Below are 20,436 nucleotides of genomic sequence, written 5' to 3'. Positions count from 1 at the left end.
ATGCAGTGTGCGGCGTATGGTCTTAGCACTGACAGGCTGACCCACCACCCCTTCGACCTCTGCAGCAATCCTGGCAGCACTCATACGTCTATTTCCCTAAGACAACCTCTGGATATGACGCTGAGCACATGCATTCAACTTCTTTGGTCGACCAAGGCGAGGCCTGTTCTGAGTGGAACCTGTCCTGTTAAAACGCTGTATGGTCCTGGCCACCGTGCTGCAGCTCAGTGTCAGGGTCTTGACAATCTTCTTATAGCCTAGGCCATCTTTATGTAGAGCAACAATTCTTTTTTTTCAGATCCTCAGAGAATTATTTGCCATGAAGTGCCATGTTGAACTTCCAGTGACCAGTATGAGGGAGTGTGAGAGCAATGACACCAAATTTAACACACCTGCTCCCCATTCATACCTGAGACCTTGTAACACTAAGTCACATGACACCGGGGAGGGAAATTGGCTAATTGGGCCCAATTTGGACATTTCCACTTAGTGGTGTACTCACTTTTGTTGCCAGCAGTTTAGACATTAATGGCTGTGTGTTGAGTTATTTTGAGGGGACAGCAAATTTACAACAATGTGAGGGGTGTACTCACTTTTGTGAGATACTGTATATATATATATATATATATATATATATATACACACACACACACACACACACACACAATCAGTAATTTGATATTTATATACACACACTCACTAGCCACTTTAATAGGAACACCTGCACACCTGTTTATTGATGCTATTATACAGTCAGCCAATCATACGTTCACTGTAACGTCAGATTTCTATTCTTGGCTGGTAAGATCCTATGGAACCTGATGTGATCTGCTGCTGTTGTAGCCCATCCACCTCAATGTTTGACATGTTGTGCGTTCTGAGATGCTTTTCTGCTCACCACAGTTGTAAAGAGTGGTTATTTGAGTTACCATTGCCTTCCTGTCACATTGAACCAGTCTGCACATTGACTGACTACTCTTAACAACTAGACGTTTCCTTCCCCAGAACAATTTTTTTTTTCACCATTTTATGCAAATTCTACAGACTGTTGTGCGTGAAAATCCATTATCTCCATTCCGATGTGTATACACATTTAATATGATTTAGTGCTGACAGTTGGATAAATATAACAACTTCATCATGCTACCCCGGTTTGAATTTATCTCCCCCGTTTCATTTATCTCATTTTGCATACTGCTTTAAATGACACCAACAGACGAACAGCCTTCTTAACTAGGCTATAGAAAGACTCTTATTGCTGCTAAGTCAGCAAATTTCTCCATCCTTGAAAAAACAACTAAAATAAATGACCATAATTCTATTCTATTTCTATCAAGCAATGGCCCAGATCCTCCTCCACCTTGAAACTTATTTTTTTGTAGATTAAATTGTACAGCCCCAATTTTGAAAAAGTTGGGACAGTATGGAAAATGCAAAAGACAACAACAAAAGGAGTCATTTGATAATTCAATTCACCCTGTACTTTATTGAAAACACATTATTTGATGTTTTACTTCATGAGTTTAATTTATTTTTGAAAATATACACTCATTTCAAATCTGATGACTGCAACACCCTCCAAAAAAAGTTGGGACAGTCGACTGTTTACCACTGTGTAGCGTCACCTTTTTTTTTAATAACACTTAAGCGTTTGTGCGCTGAAGACACCAGTTGGTTAAGTTTAGCAAACAGAATTTCCCCCATTCATCCATTATGCATTTATTCAGCTGCGCAACTGTATGGGCCCTTCATTCCCTTATTTTGCACTTCATAATGCGCCACACATTCTCAATCGGAGTCAGGACTGCAGGCAGGCCATGCTAGCACCTGCACTCTCTTCTTACGCAACCTTGTGCTTGTAATCTGGGCAGAATGTGGTTTGGCCTTGTCCTGCTCTGAATGGCAGCATATATTGCTCCAAAATGTGTACATATCTTCCTGCATGACTGGTGCCCTCATAGATGTGAAAGTTACCCATCACCGGATGCTGATAACAGCTTGGCTGGTCTTTTTCCTCTTTGGCCCGAAGAACATGATGGTTGTTTTGTCCAAAAATTATTTGAATTGTTGACCACAAAACACAAGTCCACTGTGTTACTTGCCCTCTCAGATGAGACCAAGCCCAGAGAAGTGGGCGGAACATCTGGGCAGTGTTGATGTATGGCTTCTCCTTTGCATAGTAAAGCCTTAACTTGCATCTGTGGATGCAGTGGCGAATGTTGTTGACTGACAAACGTTTACCAAAGTATTCCCGAGCCCATGTCAGGATATCCATTACAGACGCATGACAGTTTTTAAGACGTTTGAGGGATCGGAGATCACACACACATTCAGAAGTGGTTTCGGCTTTGCCCATTATGCACAGAGATTTGACCAGAGTCCTTGAATTTTTTAATTATATTGTGCACTGTAGAAAGTGAAATAACAACAATCCTACCGATTTGTCTTTGGGGAATGTTGTTCTCAAGGTGTTGGATTATTCGCCGACGCATCTGTTGGCAGTTTTGTGAGCCTCGACCCATCCTTGCTCTTTTAAAACTAGGCCTTTTTTTGGAGGCTCCTTATATACTATGATTAGACGATTGCTATACCTGTTTCACATCACCTTCTTATTTCAACTTGTCACATCACTATTAGTCCTAAATTACCCCAGTTCAAACTTTTTTGGAATGTGTTGCATGCATTAATTTCAATATAAACATTTATCTTTAAAAACTGTGTAGGTGATTAAGCAAAACATCAAATACCATATATTTTTAATGTAAATACTTTTACAAATCAATCCTCTTTGTTTTTATTAGCATTTTTTATACTGTCTCACCTTTTCAGAATTGGGGTTGTAAAATAGAGCGTCAGTTTCCATTTTGTCACCTAGAAACCATGGAAGATTCAAACTTTTCCACTCAATAAAAATCTAACTCATGGCTTCCCAGTCTTTTTGGTCAATGGACATTACGAATTTTCTGAGCTCCCAAACCTAGACCACTGTAAATTTTTATATTCCAGATTTATAATTTAGCACATGTAACATGTGAACATTTTATTGTAAGGCAGTAACATATGTGTAACCTAAGTAGGTCGGCAACTAACGATTATTTTCATAATCGATTAGTTGGACAATTATTTATTTATTTATTCCGATTATTCAGATGGGGGCAAACTTTCGGTGCCATTTTTTCGTTTATTTAAAATAAAATCCACAAACTGAGTGTTACAAATATAAACTTCAGACTAAAACTTTACACAAATGTTTGTCCGATTATATAAGACTGAAAAGAACCCAATGTCACGACTTCCCCTTTAAGCAGCGTGCTGCAGAGCATGTGAGCGCACGCTGCCAAGCAGGGTGCGCGAGCACCTGCTTTTTCGTTGTTGACAATCGTGACATTTGGACATGTGCATTTGTTATGTTTTGTTACGTCTCCTCCCTGTTCTGTCATTGGCTATTGTTTCACGTGTGTCTGAATTGCCCTCAGCCGTCAGCCATTACAAAGCTGATTATGTTTGTATATATACTGCGCGCCTCCCAGCACACAGCGCAGAATATTGGATACATTAGATACTTAGTTTAGATTCCTTGTCATAGTCATAGTCAAGATTCGTTTGTTTAGTTCACGCTGGTTTCTCCACTCCCAGTTCATAGTCATAGCTTATGTTTCATGTTTTGTATCTCGACCCTGTTTTCCGTGACCACGACATAGCTTCCTGACTTGCCCCGTTTATGCCTGTTTGCCGATCGCCTGACCTCTTGCATGTTCTGGATTACGTTTTTGGATCATGATTTGGATTAACCTGCCTGTGTCTCTCTTAAATAAAACTGTTTCTACTGCACTTGCATCCGTCCTACCTTCCTTACATCACAAGTCGTGACAGTATATTCCGCCCAAACATGGATGCAGCAGGAGAACGCAGAAAACGCAGAACCTGGAAGTCGACGCCAACTGTCCCCGCTACGGACTCAGTCCAATTCCCACAAGGGTCATTTATGGAGCTTCTTGATCCATTTCACGGATTTTTCGGTTCCCTGGAATATTTTCTAGAAGACCGTCAGTTCTATTTCTCCAGCCTATTAGACCCTAAGCCATTGGAGAAGCAATGGCTCCGTTTCACGTGGTCCCGGTTCTTTGGACCGGCCCGTCAGTGGGTGCAGCTCCTACTGGATAACCACTGTAGGAACCTGGACAGTGTAGAACAGTTTGTGGGGGAGTTCATGATGCGGTTCGGGAGTCCGGAAGCGAGGGTCGAGCTAGAGCAACTTTTGGCGGGGGCTAAATCCGGCAGGCAATCCTGCCCTGCTGTTTACCCACTACTACAGGCAAGCTCATGCAGAGCTCCAGCCGGAGGTTAACCTGGCGACCTCAGAGCTCGAACCTGAGACCCACGAGGTGGGCTCACCTGCCGAGCTCCAGCTAGAGGTCAATAGGGAGGCCCCAGCATCAGAGCCCCAGCCGGAGGTTAACCTGGCGACGTCAGAGCTCGAACCTGAGACCCACGAGGTAGACTCACCTGCCGAGCTCCAGCTAGAGGTCAACAGGGAGGCCCCAGCATCAGACCCCCAGCTGGAGGTTAACCTGGCGACCTCAGAGCTCGAACCTGAGACCCACAAGGTTGGCTCACCTGCCGAGCTCCAGCTAGAGGTCAACAGGGAGGCCCCAGTACCAGAGCTCCAGCCTGAGGTTCAGGAGGGGGGCTCAGCTCCAAAGATCCACTGTAAAGCCCAGTTACTGTCCAAAATGTCTGTTAACACGGACAACCAAGCCCTGCTCATGTCCAAGTCTGCCGACATGACCGACCAAGTTCTGCTCAAGCCCAAGTCTACTGACACGGCCAACCAAGTTCTGCTCAACCCCAGGTCTGCTGACACGGCCGAAGAAGTTCTGCTCACGCCCAAGTCAGCTATCACGGATGACCAAGCTCTGCTCATGTCCAAGTCTGCTGACCTGACCAACCAAGTGTCTGTTGGCACGGACAACCAATCTCTGCTCATGTCCACGTCTGCTGACCTGACCAATCAAGTTATGCTCACGCCAGAGTCAGAAAATATGTTCGACCAAGTTCTGCTCACACCCGAGTTTGCTGAAACAGACAACCAAGTTCAGCCTGCAGGCTCTGCTGAGTACGTCGCTCTGCTTTCCTGTTCAGCCGAGGACGTTTCTCCGCTTTCCTGCACTGCTGAATACGTCGCTCTGTTTCCCTGCTCAGCCGAGGATGTCACTCTGCTTTCCTGCACCGCTGAGGACGCCCCTCTGCTTTCCTGTTCCGCCGAGGACACCCCTCTGCTTTCCTGTTCCGCCGAGGACGTCGCTATGCCTTCATGCACCGCCGAGGACGTCTCTCCGCTTTCCTGCTCTGCTGTGAATGTCGCTCTGCTTTCCTGCAACGCTGAGGACGTCGCTCAGCTTTCCTGTTCTGCTGAGGGCATCACTATGCTTTCCTGCACTGCTGAGTACGTCGCTCTGTTTCCTTGCTCCGTCGAGGACGTTGCTCCGCTTTCCTGTTCAGCCGAGGACTTCGCTCCGATTTCCTGTTCGGCCGAGGACGTCGCTCCGATTTCCTGTTCAGCCGAGGACGTCGCTCCGATTTCCTGTTCAGCCGAGGACGTCACTCTGCTTTCCTGCTATGCTGAGAATGTCGCTCTGTTTTTTTGTTTCGTTAAGAACGCTGTGCGGTCTCCTGGTTTTGCTTGGGACATTTTGCCCAGGGGGCCGGGGCCACCAATGGAGATGGATGTTTCATGGCACTACGGGAGGACTGCCCTTGGGGAGGGGTTCTATCACGAATTCCCCTTTAAGCAGCGTGCTGCAGAACATGTGAGTGCACGCTGCCGACCAGGGTGCGTGAGCACCTGCTTTTTCGTTGTTGACAATCGTGACATTTGGACATGTGCATTTGTTATGTTTTGTTATGTCTCCTCCCTGTTCTGTCATTGGATATTGTTTCACGTGTGTCTGAATTGCCCTCAGCCGTCAGCCATTACGAGGCTGATTATGTTTGTATATATACTGCGCGCCTCCCAGCACACAGCGCAGAATATTGGATAGATTAGATACTTAGTTTAGATTCCTTGTCATAGTCATAGTCAAGATCCGTTTGTTTAGTTCACGCTGGTTTCTCCGCTCCCAGTCTCTTGCGATTGTTTATGTTTCATGTTTGGTATATCGACCCTGTATCCCGTGACCGCGACCTTGATTCCTGCCTTGTCCCGTGTATGCCTGTTTGCCGATCGTCTGACCTTTTGCATGTTTCTGGATTACGTTATTGGATTACGTTTTGGATTTACCTGCCTGTGTCTCTTAAATAAAACTGTTCCTGCTGCACTTGCATCCGTCATATCTCCGTTGCGTCACGAAAAGTGACACCCAATACAAAGACACACATCAGAATATATATTATTAATTTAGAACTGCAGTTTAATTCTGTGCTTTTTGTGCATCCATAAAAAATAATGCATAAATACATATATACATACACACACATACATAAAAAAATACGTATGTATGTATGTATCACGGCGTTTAAACCGCACGTGAGGAGCAACGTGACCTCGTTACTAACATATCACTTCCCTTATAATAAACTACAGAATTTACACTGATACAACATATAATGACAATAAACTTAAATTAAATTAAACCTTTTAAGCAACTCACGACAGCATCACTGTCATGCTTCCGTGCTACACAAACTCCGCTTTATAAAGTTTGATCTCTGCGGTGTTTAATATAAAATGCTTCCCTGCCTTAGAGGACTTGGAGGTTGCACAGTAAACTGAAGAATGTCACTGTCGGTGACTCTTGGTATTAGGCTAAAGCTAGCGGCGTCACATTACGTGAGTATGACGTCATGCACCACTGACTAGGAAGCGGCTTATATTTCCAGTTACTAAAAAACCACTAGTGTTCCATTTGAGATGATATTACCTTTCTAAAATTCATACACTAGATGGTAGAGTACACAGTGCATATTGTAAGTAAATCGCATAATTGTAAGTACGTCATTTGGGACACAACTTTAGCATTTACTCTCCGAAGCATGTTTTTGGAAGAGACGTAACCTAATAAGTAACATGCCCCGTGCAGCGCGCAGACCAACTAATTGATAATGAGATTCGTTGACAAGGATGTTCATAATCGATTACTATTGATTTTATGAAATTAGTTGTTGCAGCTCTAAACCTAAGTAACTAAAACCCAAAAGAATATTCCTTGAACTAATTTCCTGACACAGAGTCACATCACGGAGGTAAGGACGGATGTAATTGCAAAATCCAAGTTCAAACATTTTAATGAAGTACAAACAAAACTAAAACAAGACTTACAGAACCAGGACAAGAATGCCGTGAGACCGAAGGATAAACCAAAGAAATGCAAGACAACCTGTGCAGTGCAGAACGTGACTATATGATATATGACTATATCATAAGTGCTAATGAGCCAAACGTTAATCAGGTGAAAGAGACATGTGACATGGTGCAGTGGCTGATGGGAAACATAGTTTCAGTCCCTTTTCCACGATCACATGACACACAGCTTTATAAAAGTGAAGTCAGGATGTGTGTTTGAAAGGGCACAACTCATTTCAGCTGTCACGTGCAGCTTCAAACGATACGTAATAAATAACACAAAACACAATGTTAACAAAAATAATCCATGCCGGTGTTGTGTGATACGCCCCGACACGAAATACAGTCACTGTTACAATCCCGAAGTGTGTTATTCCTCTTATACTTCTTACTTAATGAGAGTAAGAGCTCTGCCACATGTGAGGCATGTTAATTTCTCCTCATTATTTATTGTCATGCTTGTAAATCCGTATTTAATAAATGTTTCAGCATATTTTTGTGTTTCCTCACCTGCTGTTGAGGAAATAGTGGAAGTAAATGCATGGAGAAATTTGTATTGCTGAATGTTTTATTGCTGAACTCCTATGCTCGTGCAGCTTGTCAAGGTAGCAAAAAACAACAAACAACAAACAAACAAACAAAAATAGCAGATGCACTCCTAAATTTGGCTTGTTTGAATGAGCAACATTTCGAAATAGTAGCACACAAAATCCATTGTCATGGTTAGAGCAATATTGGTAATAATCATTTGTAAAAGAAATGAATAAAAACAACAGAGAAGATTATTAAGGGGGGCCCAGTGGCTTAGTGGTTAGCATGTTTGCCTGATTGGCATCTCTAAACTGTCTGTAGTGTCAACTCAAAATTCCTAATTGGGAACTCGGGGTGGTCTGATCAACTCCAAGTTTAGCAAGCGACGTCAAATCAACATGGCTGCTCACAGCATCAGCAGTAAATACAGTGTGTAAATACACCCACACACACACACTGACACAGGCCTGAACATGACCATAAACAAGCTCCTGATAACACCACAACTTATCACACGGGACTTAACACAACATCTGATCACCACACATAAAATATTATCCAGCAGGACTGATCTCTCTTTAACTGTACCTTTAATAGAACCATTATTTACTGGATTATTTAACTAACGACTCTCATTAGCTCATGTACACTACATGACCAAAAGTTTGTGCACACCTGACCATGACAATCATATGAGCTTGTTGAACATCCCCTTTGCTTTTATAATAAGCTCCACTCTTCTGGGAAGGCTTTCCACTAGATTTTGGAGCATGGCTGTGGAGGTTAGTGTTCATTCAGCCACAAAAGCATTAATGAGATCAGGCACTGATGTCGGACGAGGAGAACTGGGGTGCAGTCAGTGTTCCAGTTCATCCTAGAGGTGTTCAGGGGGTTGAGGTCAGGGCTCTGTGCAGGCCACTCGATTTTTTCCACTCCATCATTGGCAAACCATGTCTTCATGGAGCTCGCTTTGTGCACAGGTGCATTGTCATGCTGGAAAAGGTTTGGGGCTCTTAGTTCAAGTGAAGGAAAATTGTAATGCTACAGCATACAAAGGCGTCCTATACAATTGTGTTTTAGCAAAATTGTAAAATGCAGAATATAAAATACTTATTCTACACAATTAACCATAGAGTCTAAACTTTTTAAATGTGTTGTCATGGTTTAGAAAGGAAAAAGGAATGTATGTATGTGCCCTAAAACACTAGCTTGCTCTCCAGTAATTGTTCTGCTGAGTGAAAAATTAACTAAATTGAACTACGTTTATCCCGAAGTCACACTCATGTGACAGATTCTGTGTCAACATTTCAAATAAAGTTCCTAGTGCACTTCATTAATTTCGATGCAGAATGTTGTTCACTTCTGTGCCTTCAATATATATCTGTGTACGTGTTTTCTTTTGGGTAATGCAGGTACCATTAGAGGTCACGACCTGCATTCCTCATGTTTACATATAGTTAGCCATCTTTGATTAGTTGGATTATATCGTTCATGGTTTTACTCACTGTCATGCTGCATATTCCCTTTTTCCAGTTGTTGCAGTTATTTCTGGTAGACTTGTCACAATTTATAATTATGTAGTTGCCGAAATTAATCAGAATTATTATAAGCTACTCATGATTATTTGAGGTGACCGTGATTCCACATTCATACATGTTTATTAGGCATTTAACAATACATCCTGTCATGATGCATCACGTGATGGTGTACATTGTGGAAATGTGCAATATCAGCATTAATTAATTTATTAGTTAATTAATTATGCATGTAATGCAATTGCACTGTTTGAACATCAATTTGCACAACACAGAGTTAAAATACAGAGCGCATGCTGGTCATGTTTTTTTTTTTGTGGTGGGCCTGTGAGATCATCTGCACTTGTGAAATGACTGATAACCTGATATTGGATGTCTCTATTTTGATTTGTTATTTGGAGTGTTTGGATGTATCTTTATTTACTTTAATATTTATTAATAATTAATATAGTAATATTTATATTTATTTCATTTTAAAAAGTACAGTACATTTTCATGGTACAAACAGTACCATGAACAGTAACATAAACAGTACTGTTTATTTTTGTAATAAAGTTCAACACTATTTTACTTTGAGTGTTATGTTTTCATTCAGTATCAATTTTAAAAACTATCGGTTGATTAATCAGGTTATCGGCAGGTACAGCCCAACTTAGTTATCGGTAAAATCCACTATCGGTTGACCTCTATTCATTAAATATCTTCCCTGCATTACTACAATGCAATTCCTACAGTCTAAGAAGACAACATATACAGAGATCTGGACATACGGTCATTTCTGAAGCACTTAATTAAGGTTTGTGAAGTAAAATACTTCCAAATTTAAATTAATGGCATTTAGCAGACACCCTTATCCAGGGTGACTTACATTAATCAAATTATTTATACAACTGAGCAGTTCAGGGTTAAGGGCCTTGCTCCAGGTCCCACAGCTGCAGCAACCAGTGAGCTAATACTTTCCCAAATGTATTACTTCTGAAAATGTGACACTGAACAAATGACATCATTACTGACATTTTGTTAACATTGTGTAGCCCACTAGAAAATGTATATAAATAAATATTTTAAACCAAATTTAAAACAATATAGATTCATTAAAAATAAATAAGAATGTAAACCACTATACTTTCAAATACGTTATTTGAACCAGTTAAAATGTTTCATGTAGATAATTTTGACCAATTAACACCGTTATACACGTAGATCCGGCCTTGATTGACAGGTGACAGCGGGAGAGTTTTTTTTTACGGACGGCACACACAGCCAAAGCGAGGAGAGAAAAGGAGACAGAAGAAAGAGAAAAAAAACTAAATTATAATTATATTTTATAAATAACCGGTTGAAAGAGTGAAACCAAAGGTCGAAACAGTACTACTGCCAGTTGGAGTGCTGAGGAACTTCAGTGTACAGTTTTATCCAACGTGAAACTTGTTTGATGGCGAGCCACACAACCAGAACCACTGTGTCTTGAAGGACGGTATTTTTATTTTATATTATTTAGTTTTTTTCTGCAAAGGACTACAACTGAAAATACTCAAGAGTGCCTTTCATTCAGAGTAAAAGAAATTGCAGAAACATTGAAAAAGACATTTTAATTCTGGATGTGATTTTATTTTATTTAAGTTTTGTTATATTCCGTGTAGGTATATATTTTATCTTAGGCTTAAATTAGAGGGTGCAGCCTAGGGTATTATATATGTACTGTACATGTTTAATTGCACTCACTCTAAATTGTACACAAATCATTCTATATTTACCTTATCAGTTGTGCTGTCACTGTTATTGTTTCAATCCACTACCTCCTACGTACACTTTAGTCTTCTGATATCTGGTTTACACATCATCTATATAGTACATATTTAATATATGCCACAATTAGCAAAATACATTTTGAAGATGAGAAAATCATACAGTAAAGAGAACATGCGTACATGTGGCCTTTTCCTATGTAAAGTTGTACAGGAATGTATTTACATCTCTGAGTATGTCCTCTGGGTGGAGTAGCAAAAGAAGCAACACTCACTACACTGTTGCCCCTTACCTAGTGACCACTCAAGAAAACCTTTACGCCACATATGTATAAAATGTATACAAAAAAAAGTTTGCAGGTTACAAATTGCAAGTGTATGGAAAGAGAAGAAAACGGTGTGAGCCAAAGTTACCGTTGCTGTTATATCAAAATCTTAAGCTTCAATATAATTTTCAAATGATATTAACAGTCACGAAATGATGTCTAGATGCAGACAAGGACACAGAGGTGCAGGAAATATTTTAACTTAATCCCTCAATTTAATCTCTAAATAACTTCTGAGAAATGGAGGAAGCGTTGAAAAACTATCTAAGCTTTTTCTTCTGTGGATGAAGAACTGGTTGGTGTGTTGAAGAATCAGTACAGGAAAGAAACACATTGTAGTGATATTCAAGAAAAGGACAAAAGAAAATATTCAAATATCTGATGCTGAGGTCACTGAACCAAGGACGCTTTCGAAACCCGCCAGGAAAAACACAGTAATCAAATTCTCTTGGGTTAACTCCGAAGTGGGAAATCTGAACTATGCTGATTTTCGAGCTTGACACATTCGAGTTACAATGTGGGGAAAAAAATGTGGTCGCCTTTATGATAGCATATGCTTTGTTAGCAACAAGCTAGCCACCTAGCATTACTGAACATGAGTTTATGGTGTATTTACATTCTCATAACTATGAACTGTGTGATCAGTGTTAAAAATGTAACTAATTAATGTGTCTGTGTTTGTTGATTCTATTTAAAATCTACTATAAACTCTTTTAAAGTAGTGACGTGATATTTTATTTACTGTTGAAAGTCTGAGCGGCCATGTTGTCATAATGTCGTTCATTCTCAAGTAGGAATTCCGAATTGAGGAGGCATTTTTGTAGATGGAAATTCAGAGTTAGGAGATTTCTTCGAATGTACAATTACCTGCAGCAAAATTGGGGTGAATTCTCATGTCTTACACCCAGTGTTCCCAGGGATCCACCATGACCCTGACCAGGATAAAGCACTTACAGAAGATTTACTTCTCAGTAAATGTAAAAAAAAAAAAATCAGATGTGCCCTAATAAAATATCTACTCCTCTATATTGATTATTGTTTGATGCACTTTGCTTTATTTATTGACTGTTTCACGATATAGAATTTTAGAAAAATCTATTCATTCCGCTCAAATTTCCAGATCTGCTAAGAGCAATATCAAAAATTCATTTATTGATTTGTCAATAATAAATAATAGAGAAACTTGTCAGGTATACACCAGTACTAATCACATACACATTACAGATGGCACTATATCTAAAAATTTTTCCTTTCAAACACATAGCGTCTCACTTAGGTTGCCTAAAACTGATTTCTCAACAAGAGAACTGCACTGCAATGAATGAATGGTACAACACTGAACCATTTGTTATACGTAAACGACATGGCGTAGGAAATTCTCAATTAACGCCAGTCTGAGGAAACCTGAGTAAAGGCAGAGACTAGTTGGACTCGCTTGCTCAGTATAAGGCGATACAGAAGGGAAGCACTGAAGTGTGATGTCAACAAAACACAATACAGATGCTCAAACATAATACATCGAGCATAATGCACCAAAAGGTGATGTCATAAACAAACAGACTTGCTGTGGACACCTCTGCAGCTCAGGAAAGAAGTCTGATGCCTGGTGGCACAAGAACACACCCAGACAACAACATCAAACCAGGCTCCTTCCTGAGTCAAAAAAGCAGTGTTGTAGACTCAGGACCTGATTTCTTAAGATATTATTAATTCTTTTTTCTCTTTTGCAAAATCTTCATGTTCTACTGAGAAGGTTTTTGATATGGGTCACATTATCCAGTCAGAAACCTGGATCATAAAAACTATGGTTCAGGAAGTTAAAATGCAACACAATGCAATGCATCAGGTACTTGTAGAAGGAGAACTTTCTATTCATGGCAGTTCTATATATAATTATTAGGTACATCTGGGGGAAAATAGCTGGCAAAGAAGTTTGTACCTTCTGGGCTGCGATCGGCGATCGTCCTCCCCGCTGCCAGACTCCTGATTGAAAAAGGAAACAGCAATTAAAATAAAACCAGACATTTGGTTAATAATATTAAAATCAGTGCCTTTAACTAAAACACCTAGGGGAAGCACTCGTCTTTAACTCTTTACTACATGTGTTGCCATATGGCAACAATTAATTTATCTCCAATTTGTTGATCGGTAATAATACAAAACTACTCTTTTCTTATGTAAATGGAAGGGGTCTTTAACATAACAAAAAAACTTTGACATAACAAAAAAATGGCAATACATTTTGTGCTATTTTTGACTATATGATACTTTCCACTATTGCATATTGTTGTCATATGGCAACAATTTACCAACTACCCCCTATAAAAACATTTTTTTTTAAATATATTTTTATTTCTTGAACTAATTCAAGTTATAAAATCGATAAAACCATATTTTGATGTAAATGTAATAAACAGGAAACAGATTTGTTCATCGTTCAGATCACATATCTGAAATTTTATGACTTATGACTATCACGTGAACACTAATTACTCGTGACTATTGTCTGCTCTTTTTTTTTTTAACAAGACAAGAAAGCTTTCCTCGTATGCTTTTGCTGTATATAGAAATAAAGGACGCAGACTTCCTGGCTGATTTCCAAACCATGAAAAACCTTTCAAAGCTCATTGTAGCTCTGCTTTGCATGAAGCCCTATTTGCATCCAAAGTCATGTGGGATGGCCAGAGAGTCTGCACCTGAAAGGGTGATGTCACATTGAGCCAGAGAGCTTGCGGCTCATCTCCTGCACTCTTCATATGTTAAACCGAGTGGGAAACATTTGTCTCAGGTACAGACACGCACTCGGACTCAGACAGACACACACAGAATTATCCAAATGCATGTATAATGTTCAGAAAATAGACAACAGCAGGAAGTGGCTGAACTTGTCACTCATAACTGGATTGAATTCAGAGTTCAGGGTGTAAACATAGATTACACAAACAACTTCAGAGATAAACCAACTTTCCTGGATGTAGGACCCAGAAAGATTTGTAAACTTTATTTATAGCAAATTTATCTGTCGACAGTAGACATTTGCTATAGCAAATGTCAATGCTGACATACTGTATATACATCAGTTTTAGCAGCATATTGTTATTACTTGACATTTAATGTATGTATCTCAACCAATTATAATAAAACAATTCAAATAAATGCTTTCACAACATCAAATCTTTCACGGTATAATTCCTACGTTGTCTATATCACGCAGTCTTAGGAACAGGGGATTAAGGGAATTTGATCAATCAATATCTCCAATCAACTGGGCTTATTTGCTGTTTTAATACTAAACACTTAAGAGATTTGTCTGTTACACTCACCCAGTACAATGGACTAAGAAATCAAAACTTGGATATTAGTGAAAACCTTTGGCTTATAAATGTTACACATGATTGGAGGGCAAATATTCACTCTCTTTTATTACTAGCTTTTAGTATAATTTGAAAATTAAATGTTGGTTGACAAATACTGTGATTTACATCATCCAATGCTCACATACAGATTTATGAAGCTCTAAATAACAACCAACAAATTAATAGGAACCAGATAATTGTCTCAAAAGCCTCCATACTTAGGGGACTATGTTTATCAGAAGCATGTCGGTTATGCGTTCGTCAGTGGATGTTCGTGGACATTGACTTCTTGGTTGGTCCACAACATTTCCAGACTTTGTTAATAAGTTTGGTGACAGTGTCGTGTGTGATGTGCTTGCCATGTTTCCTGTTAAAGTCCATCACAACCTTGACAGCTTCCCGATCCAGCCATGAGAATGATTTCAATACATTCTACTTTTGTTAAAGGAGTTCTTAAAGATTGTCTGAATATATGTATACATATATATATATGTATATATATATATATATATATATATATATATATATATATATATATATATATATATATATATATATATATAAAATAAGTATGAAAAAAATTTGGAAGACATTTTGCTAAAGTGTTCATTTCCCCTATGTATGGACACTTTTGGGACACCCTGTAGATGAGAGACTATTACAGTAGCATTAACACTAATACCACCTTACAACCCCGACTCCCGCCCATACTGGAATGCTGTCTGTTGAGTATATCAATCCATATGTACCTTGCTGCTGAAAGAACAAATGTTTGGTATGTATTTGCCTCTTGCACCATGCACTGCCAGACTTAGCCTAGCGCTTTGCATTATGGAAATTGGCCAACCTTTAAAATTAATCTTCACTGCAGTCATTTTATTCCAATGTGTGTGTTTTATACTAATCCTAGCATTTTGCATTATTAAAATTTAGACCAACTCTGGGATTAGTCAATGCCCCAAAATGTTCTTCTGGTTTTGTGCAGGAAAAAGCAGAAAGTGTCGAATGTAACAATGCTGACTGTAATAAAAGTTTGTTTTTTTTTTGTTTGTTTTTTTTTGGTTTGTTTTTTTTAAGTTTATTGGTTCAGTACTGCTTATTATTCATATTCAGCACATGAGGCAAAGATCATGTCGCATTTCCAGGGTTGGGCCAAAGTGAGGGCAAAGTAGACTTTTATTCCAGTCTTGGTATATAGGTAAGTCAGGAAAAGTAATGCTGAGCCTTACGCAACAAATCTGAAAGACAATCTCACAATCAAACATCTCACTAACATCACAACCCTGCCTGGATGGATTGGACAGAAATATGGTCAGTTGCTGTAGCAGTCTATAAAGCTTTACGGTCATTCTGAAATACATTTGCGCTCCATGTGAAAAATATTACTTCCAGTGTAAGAACACTACTGAAATATGTACAATCTATACAGTTTATTTGAGCCATTTGAGTTTATCGTTCCTGAATTGTCCACTCACAGAACGCCAACCAGTTACACTGTGTTAAAATGTACACATTCTTTATCATACTGACATCACATTTCTCAATTTTATTATAATTAGTGTTAAAGTTGATGTTGTTTATACTTGTTTCAAGGTATTGAGCTTGGACAAAATCTTTCAGTTAAAAAAAAACAATCAGTTAGGCTTGTAACTATAATAACTAAACAATTATAACAACTTTTGTGCATGATAGCGATCTCCACCAATCACCCCATAAAAAGAAAGAAAGAAAGAAACAAACAAACAAACAAACAAAAAATACAATTACACTTCCCTTGCCGACACAATATGTTTAATTAGATTTGTTTGTTATCAGTTTTTGGTTTATTTGTGGTTTTTTTTTTTTTTTTTTTTTTTGGGGGGGGGGGGGGGGGGGGTAGTGGACATGGTTTCGGTGTTTATGGTTGTGATGATAAACTCCCCATCAACACTAGGGCAGAAACTGCTATGGATGCATACATTTGTATAAACTCATTACCATAATATAATTAAATAGTTATAACAACTTTGGCAGCTAATAGTGAGCTCCATCAACCACTGCATGAAAGTAAGAAAGAAAGAAAGAAAGAAAAAAGAAACAAACAAACATATGCATCAAACAAAAAAAAAACCCCACACAAACATAAAAATAAAATGACACACCATATTATATATAATATATATAAATATATATATATATTATATATATTATATTATATATGTAAATATTATAACATATTTGGCAGCTGACATCAATATCCATCAATGACACAAGCTAACTAACTAAAACAAACAAACAAACAAACAAAAACTAACAAACTAAACTAACTAACTAAAAACCCCAAACACAAACAAAAATAAAATGACAAGCCTGTTGCCTACATAATCTGTTTCCCTGAATTAGTTTTTTTTGTTGTTGTTGTCAGATTTTGTTTGCTCCTTTGATGTTTTGGGGAAGCATACACACCATCATCACTATTTCAGAAATTGTATTGACTTCATGTAATTTGTGTTATAACTTTAATATCTACACTAAATAGCTACTACAACTTTGGCAGCTGAGAGCAATCTCCACCAATTGCCTCAAACAAACAAACTAGCTAGCTAACTAAGTAAAACAAACAAAAACCAACCAAGGGACAAAACACTCAACCAAATAAGCAAACAAAACATAGTGATAGGCCCTTTTTTTTATCAGTTCTTGTTTTATTTGTAAATTTCTTTGGGGGAACATGATTTGAGTGTTTATTGGGTGTTTATGTTCATGAGGATAAACTCGGCGTCAACACTATGGCAGAAATAGCTATGGCCTCATGCATTTTGTACAACTCTATAACTATAATAAATAATAAATCAAACAACTATGGCAGTTGATAGCGATCTCCACCCATCACCTCATTAAAACACTAACAAACAAACAAACAAATGAAAACAATCAAACAAAGATGGAATAAAAATAACAGGCCTCTTGCTTGCACAATCAGTTTCCTTGGATTATTATTTTTTTGTTCTCGTTCTTGTTTTATTTGTATTTTGCTTTTTGGGGAAGCATGATTTGGGTGTTTATGGTCGTGAGGATAAACACACGGTCAACACAATGGCAGAAATAGGTATGGATTCATGCATTTTGAATAACCTCCCTGTTTTCCATTTAGTCTGAGAACTTCACCCAAGTGCTCATTCAGTTTTAATTAGGAAATGTGGGCCACACTGATATCTCAAACTTAATGACACCAAATCTACCAGCTATCTGACATCTCTGTACAGGCAACATGTCAGCTATTTCCTTTCTAAGCAGTCTGGTGTGTTGAGCTTTTCCTCTCTTTACGCACATTACTGTATGTGGGTCTTTTCCTTAGGTGCTCCACGTATATGCTAAAAACATCACAGTTTGTCCTATTTTATGGGCTATTTACAAAATACACAGGCCTGCCTAGGCCTGGTCTTTCAAAAGAACCTGTGTCATTCATATTCTGTGTTAAAAGACACACACGCTTTATTGAAAACACGTTACTAAATGCGTTACGTAATACATTTCTAAAACCTCAATCACAGAATAACTGGATTTTAATGGTGCAAATGTATGTGTGTGTGTGTGTGTGTGTGTGATACACATTAAACCGCCTCTAATCGATGTAACACCGTCTCCAGTGTTTCTCTGGCATGCAACCTGTTCTTACAACAAACATATATCATATATAAGATATATTAGAATGCTATCAAATGATCCGTAAAGCTTTACTTCATAGCAACAATGCAATTTCAAACCAATATTTTCTTTGCGCATGCGTGTTGCTCAGACATAATGGACTGTAGGGAAACGGCGGAAATGAACCCAAAAAAACTACCGACACGATGGAAGGTGTCGGGGCTAAAACAGAAGACAGAAAAGACTAAAAATACTCACCGAAACGCAAGGGCTGGATGTTGCGCTCGGAGTAGGCGACCTCTGGACAGTTACCAACGCCATTCAGGCTCCGGGAAACGGATACCTGAGGAAAACTAGTGAGGCCGAGACGGACATAATTGTGTCAAAAGAGAAATCAGCTGCTAGAGCGAGCGGATCCAGCTCGTCAGTCCGTTGCTACTTGCTCTCGCTGTCGCTTCCTCTGTGCGAACGGTCTGCGCATGCGCCCAGCCGCCAGCTGTCAAACCTCAGTGGCCTAGCTAACCAGTGTGAACATGTTTTCTCGTGAAGATAAAAAAAAATGAACGTATATGACCAAGGAATGCCTTTTTTTAATCAGTTGTTTTAGGCTGTATAGTTTTGTTTTGGGGTTTTTTTCAGCTGGAGATTCAACAAATCATGAAAAATGCCCTTATGACCCTACATATGATCCGACTATTCAAATATCAAGCACAGTAGGCAAATACGCAATATCTTGTGTATTGCATGACGCATTGAGGTTTATATAAGGAGATTTACAACTTCCTAAACACACACACACACACACACACACACACACACAAACACACACACAGTTATTTGTAGGAAGTTTCCACTGCCATAATTTTAAACATTCTCATTATTCAAAAATGCAGTACATTAAACTTTAAATTAAAATACAATAGCTATAACACATAGATGATTTTAGTTAATAGTAGTTGATAGTGACTTGCCCTGTCATCCTGTCATTGATAAAATCTGGGATTCCATTTTGAGAAAAAACTTTGAAAAAAAAAATGTTTTCTTTGTTTTAAAAGAAAACAAAAGTGGCAATATAATGTTGACTCCATGATTACTGAAGAATGATTCATCTCTGCTACAAAATACTTGCCTGGCATGAGTAATGTACATCTGTAGACTATCCACCAAAAGAAAACAAATAGGTAGACAAATAAATAAATACATGTAAATATGTAAATAAATAAATAAATAAATACATCAATAAACAAACAAATAAATAAATCTTTTGGTCACAGCACTAAATTTAACTTAATGTCTTTCTGACTTTAACAGCGGAAATCACAACCAGTTTGTCTCTGAACACTCAGCTGTCTATCGACCCATCCTGAGCAACTCTTTCTAAGCAGGAATGCATTTACAATATGCTTATTATTAAAATTATTAAAGCAACATTATTATATTCTAAGCTACATAGATGCTAAAAACAATGTTAGCACACATTTTAATTTAGGAAGATAAGAATAAGATAGATAAGCCAAGATTTTAAAAGTCAAGAAATATTTGTGAACCATTTGTAATTCAGAGATTCTCAAAAATAAATAAATAAATAAATAGAATAAAAAATAACTGATCATCATGTAACTCTTAATAATAAATACATACAGTCTTATTTAACAAATACACCATGTTTTACATGTGAACCTTTTGGACAATGTCCTCCTTAAAAGAATCAAGTGTTCACTGTGAATCAAGTTTACACTGTGAGAGTCTTACAGATTTAGATAAATAAATAGACCAATGAAATGGTTGCTTTTTGAAGAGATTGCAGATTGTGTTAAGATTGTCTTTAGAATGTGGATACCCTTGTAGATCAATGTAGATCAAGTTGCCATGTTTTAGGTGATTTAGCTACATAAAGAATTTGGAAAACTTTTCCCACAAATGTAAAAAGCTCTACTACACCCTCCTTTTAATTATTCTATACACATTTGT

General features: G+C 38.4%; 1 protein-coding gene across 2 annotated transcripts in view; it reads right to left on the bottom strand.

Moving 5' to 3' along the window:
• Positions 1 to 18,943, bottom strand: part of ssh2b (slingshot protein phosphatase 2b) — a 48,422-nt gene extending 29,479 nt beyond the window's left edge. Inside the window, exons 1-2 of one of the 2 annotated variants that reach the window (XM_017492456.3) lie at positions 18,724 to 18,943; positions 13,422 to 13,465 (exon numbers count right to left, since the gene is read on the bottom strand). In XM_017492456.3, coding sequence (XP_017347945.1) covers positions 13,422 to 13,465; positions 18,724 to 18,786 — 107 coding nt within the window. In that variant the 5' untranslated portion in view covers positions 18,787 to 18,943. The remainder of the gene's footprint in view (positions 1 to 13,421; positions 13,466 to 18,723) is intronic. The other variant, XM_017492455.3, reaches the window with a different exon arrangement.
• Between the last annotated feature and the right edge of the window lie 1,493 nt (positions 18,944 to 20,436).

Source organism: Ictalurus punctatus, chromosome 18 (genome assembly GCF_001660625.3).
Source record: "Ictalurus punctatus breed USDA103 chromosome 18, Coco_2.0, whole genome shotgun sequence".
NCBI classification, from domain to species: domain Eukaryota; kingdom Metazoa; phylum Chordata; class Actinopteri; order Siluriformes; family Ictaluridae; genus Ictalurus; species Ictalurus punctatus.
This window is presented reverse-complemented; position numbering and strand designations above follow the sequence as displayed.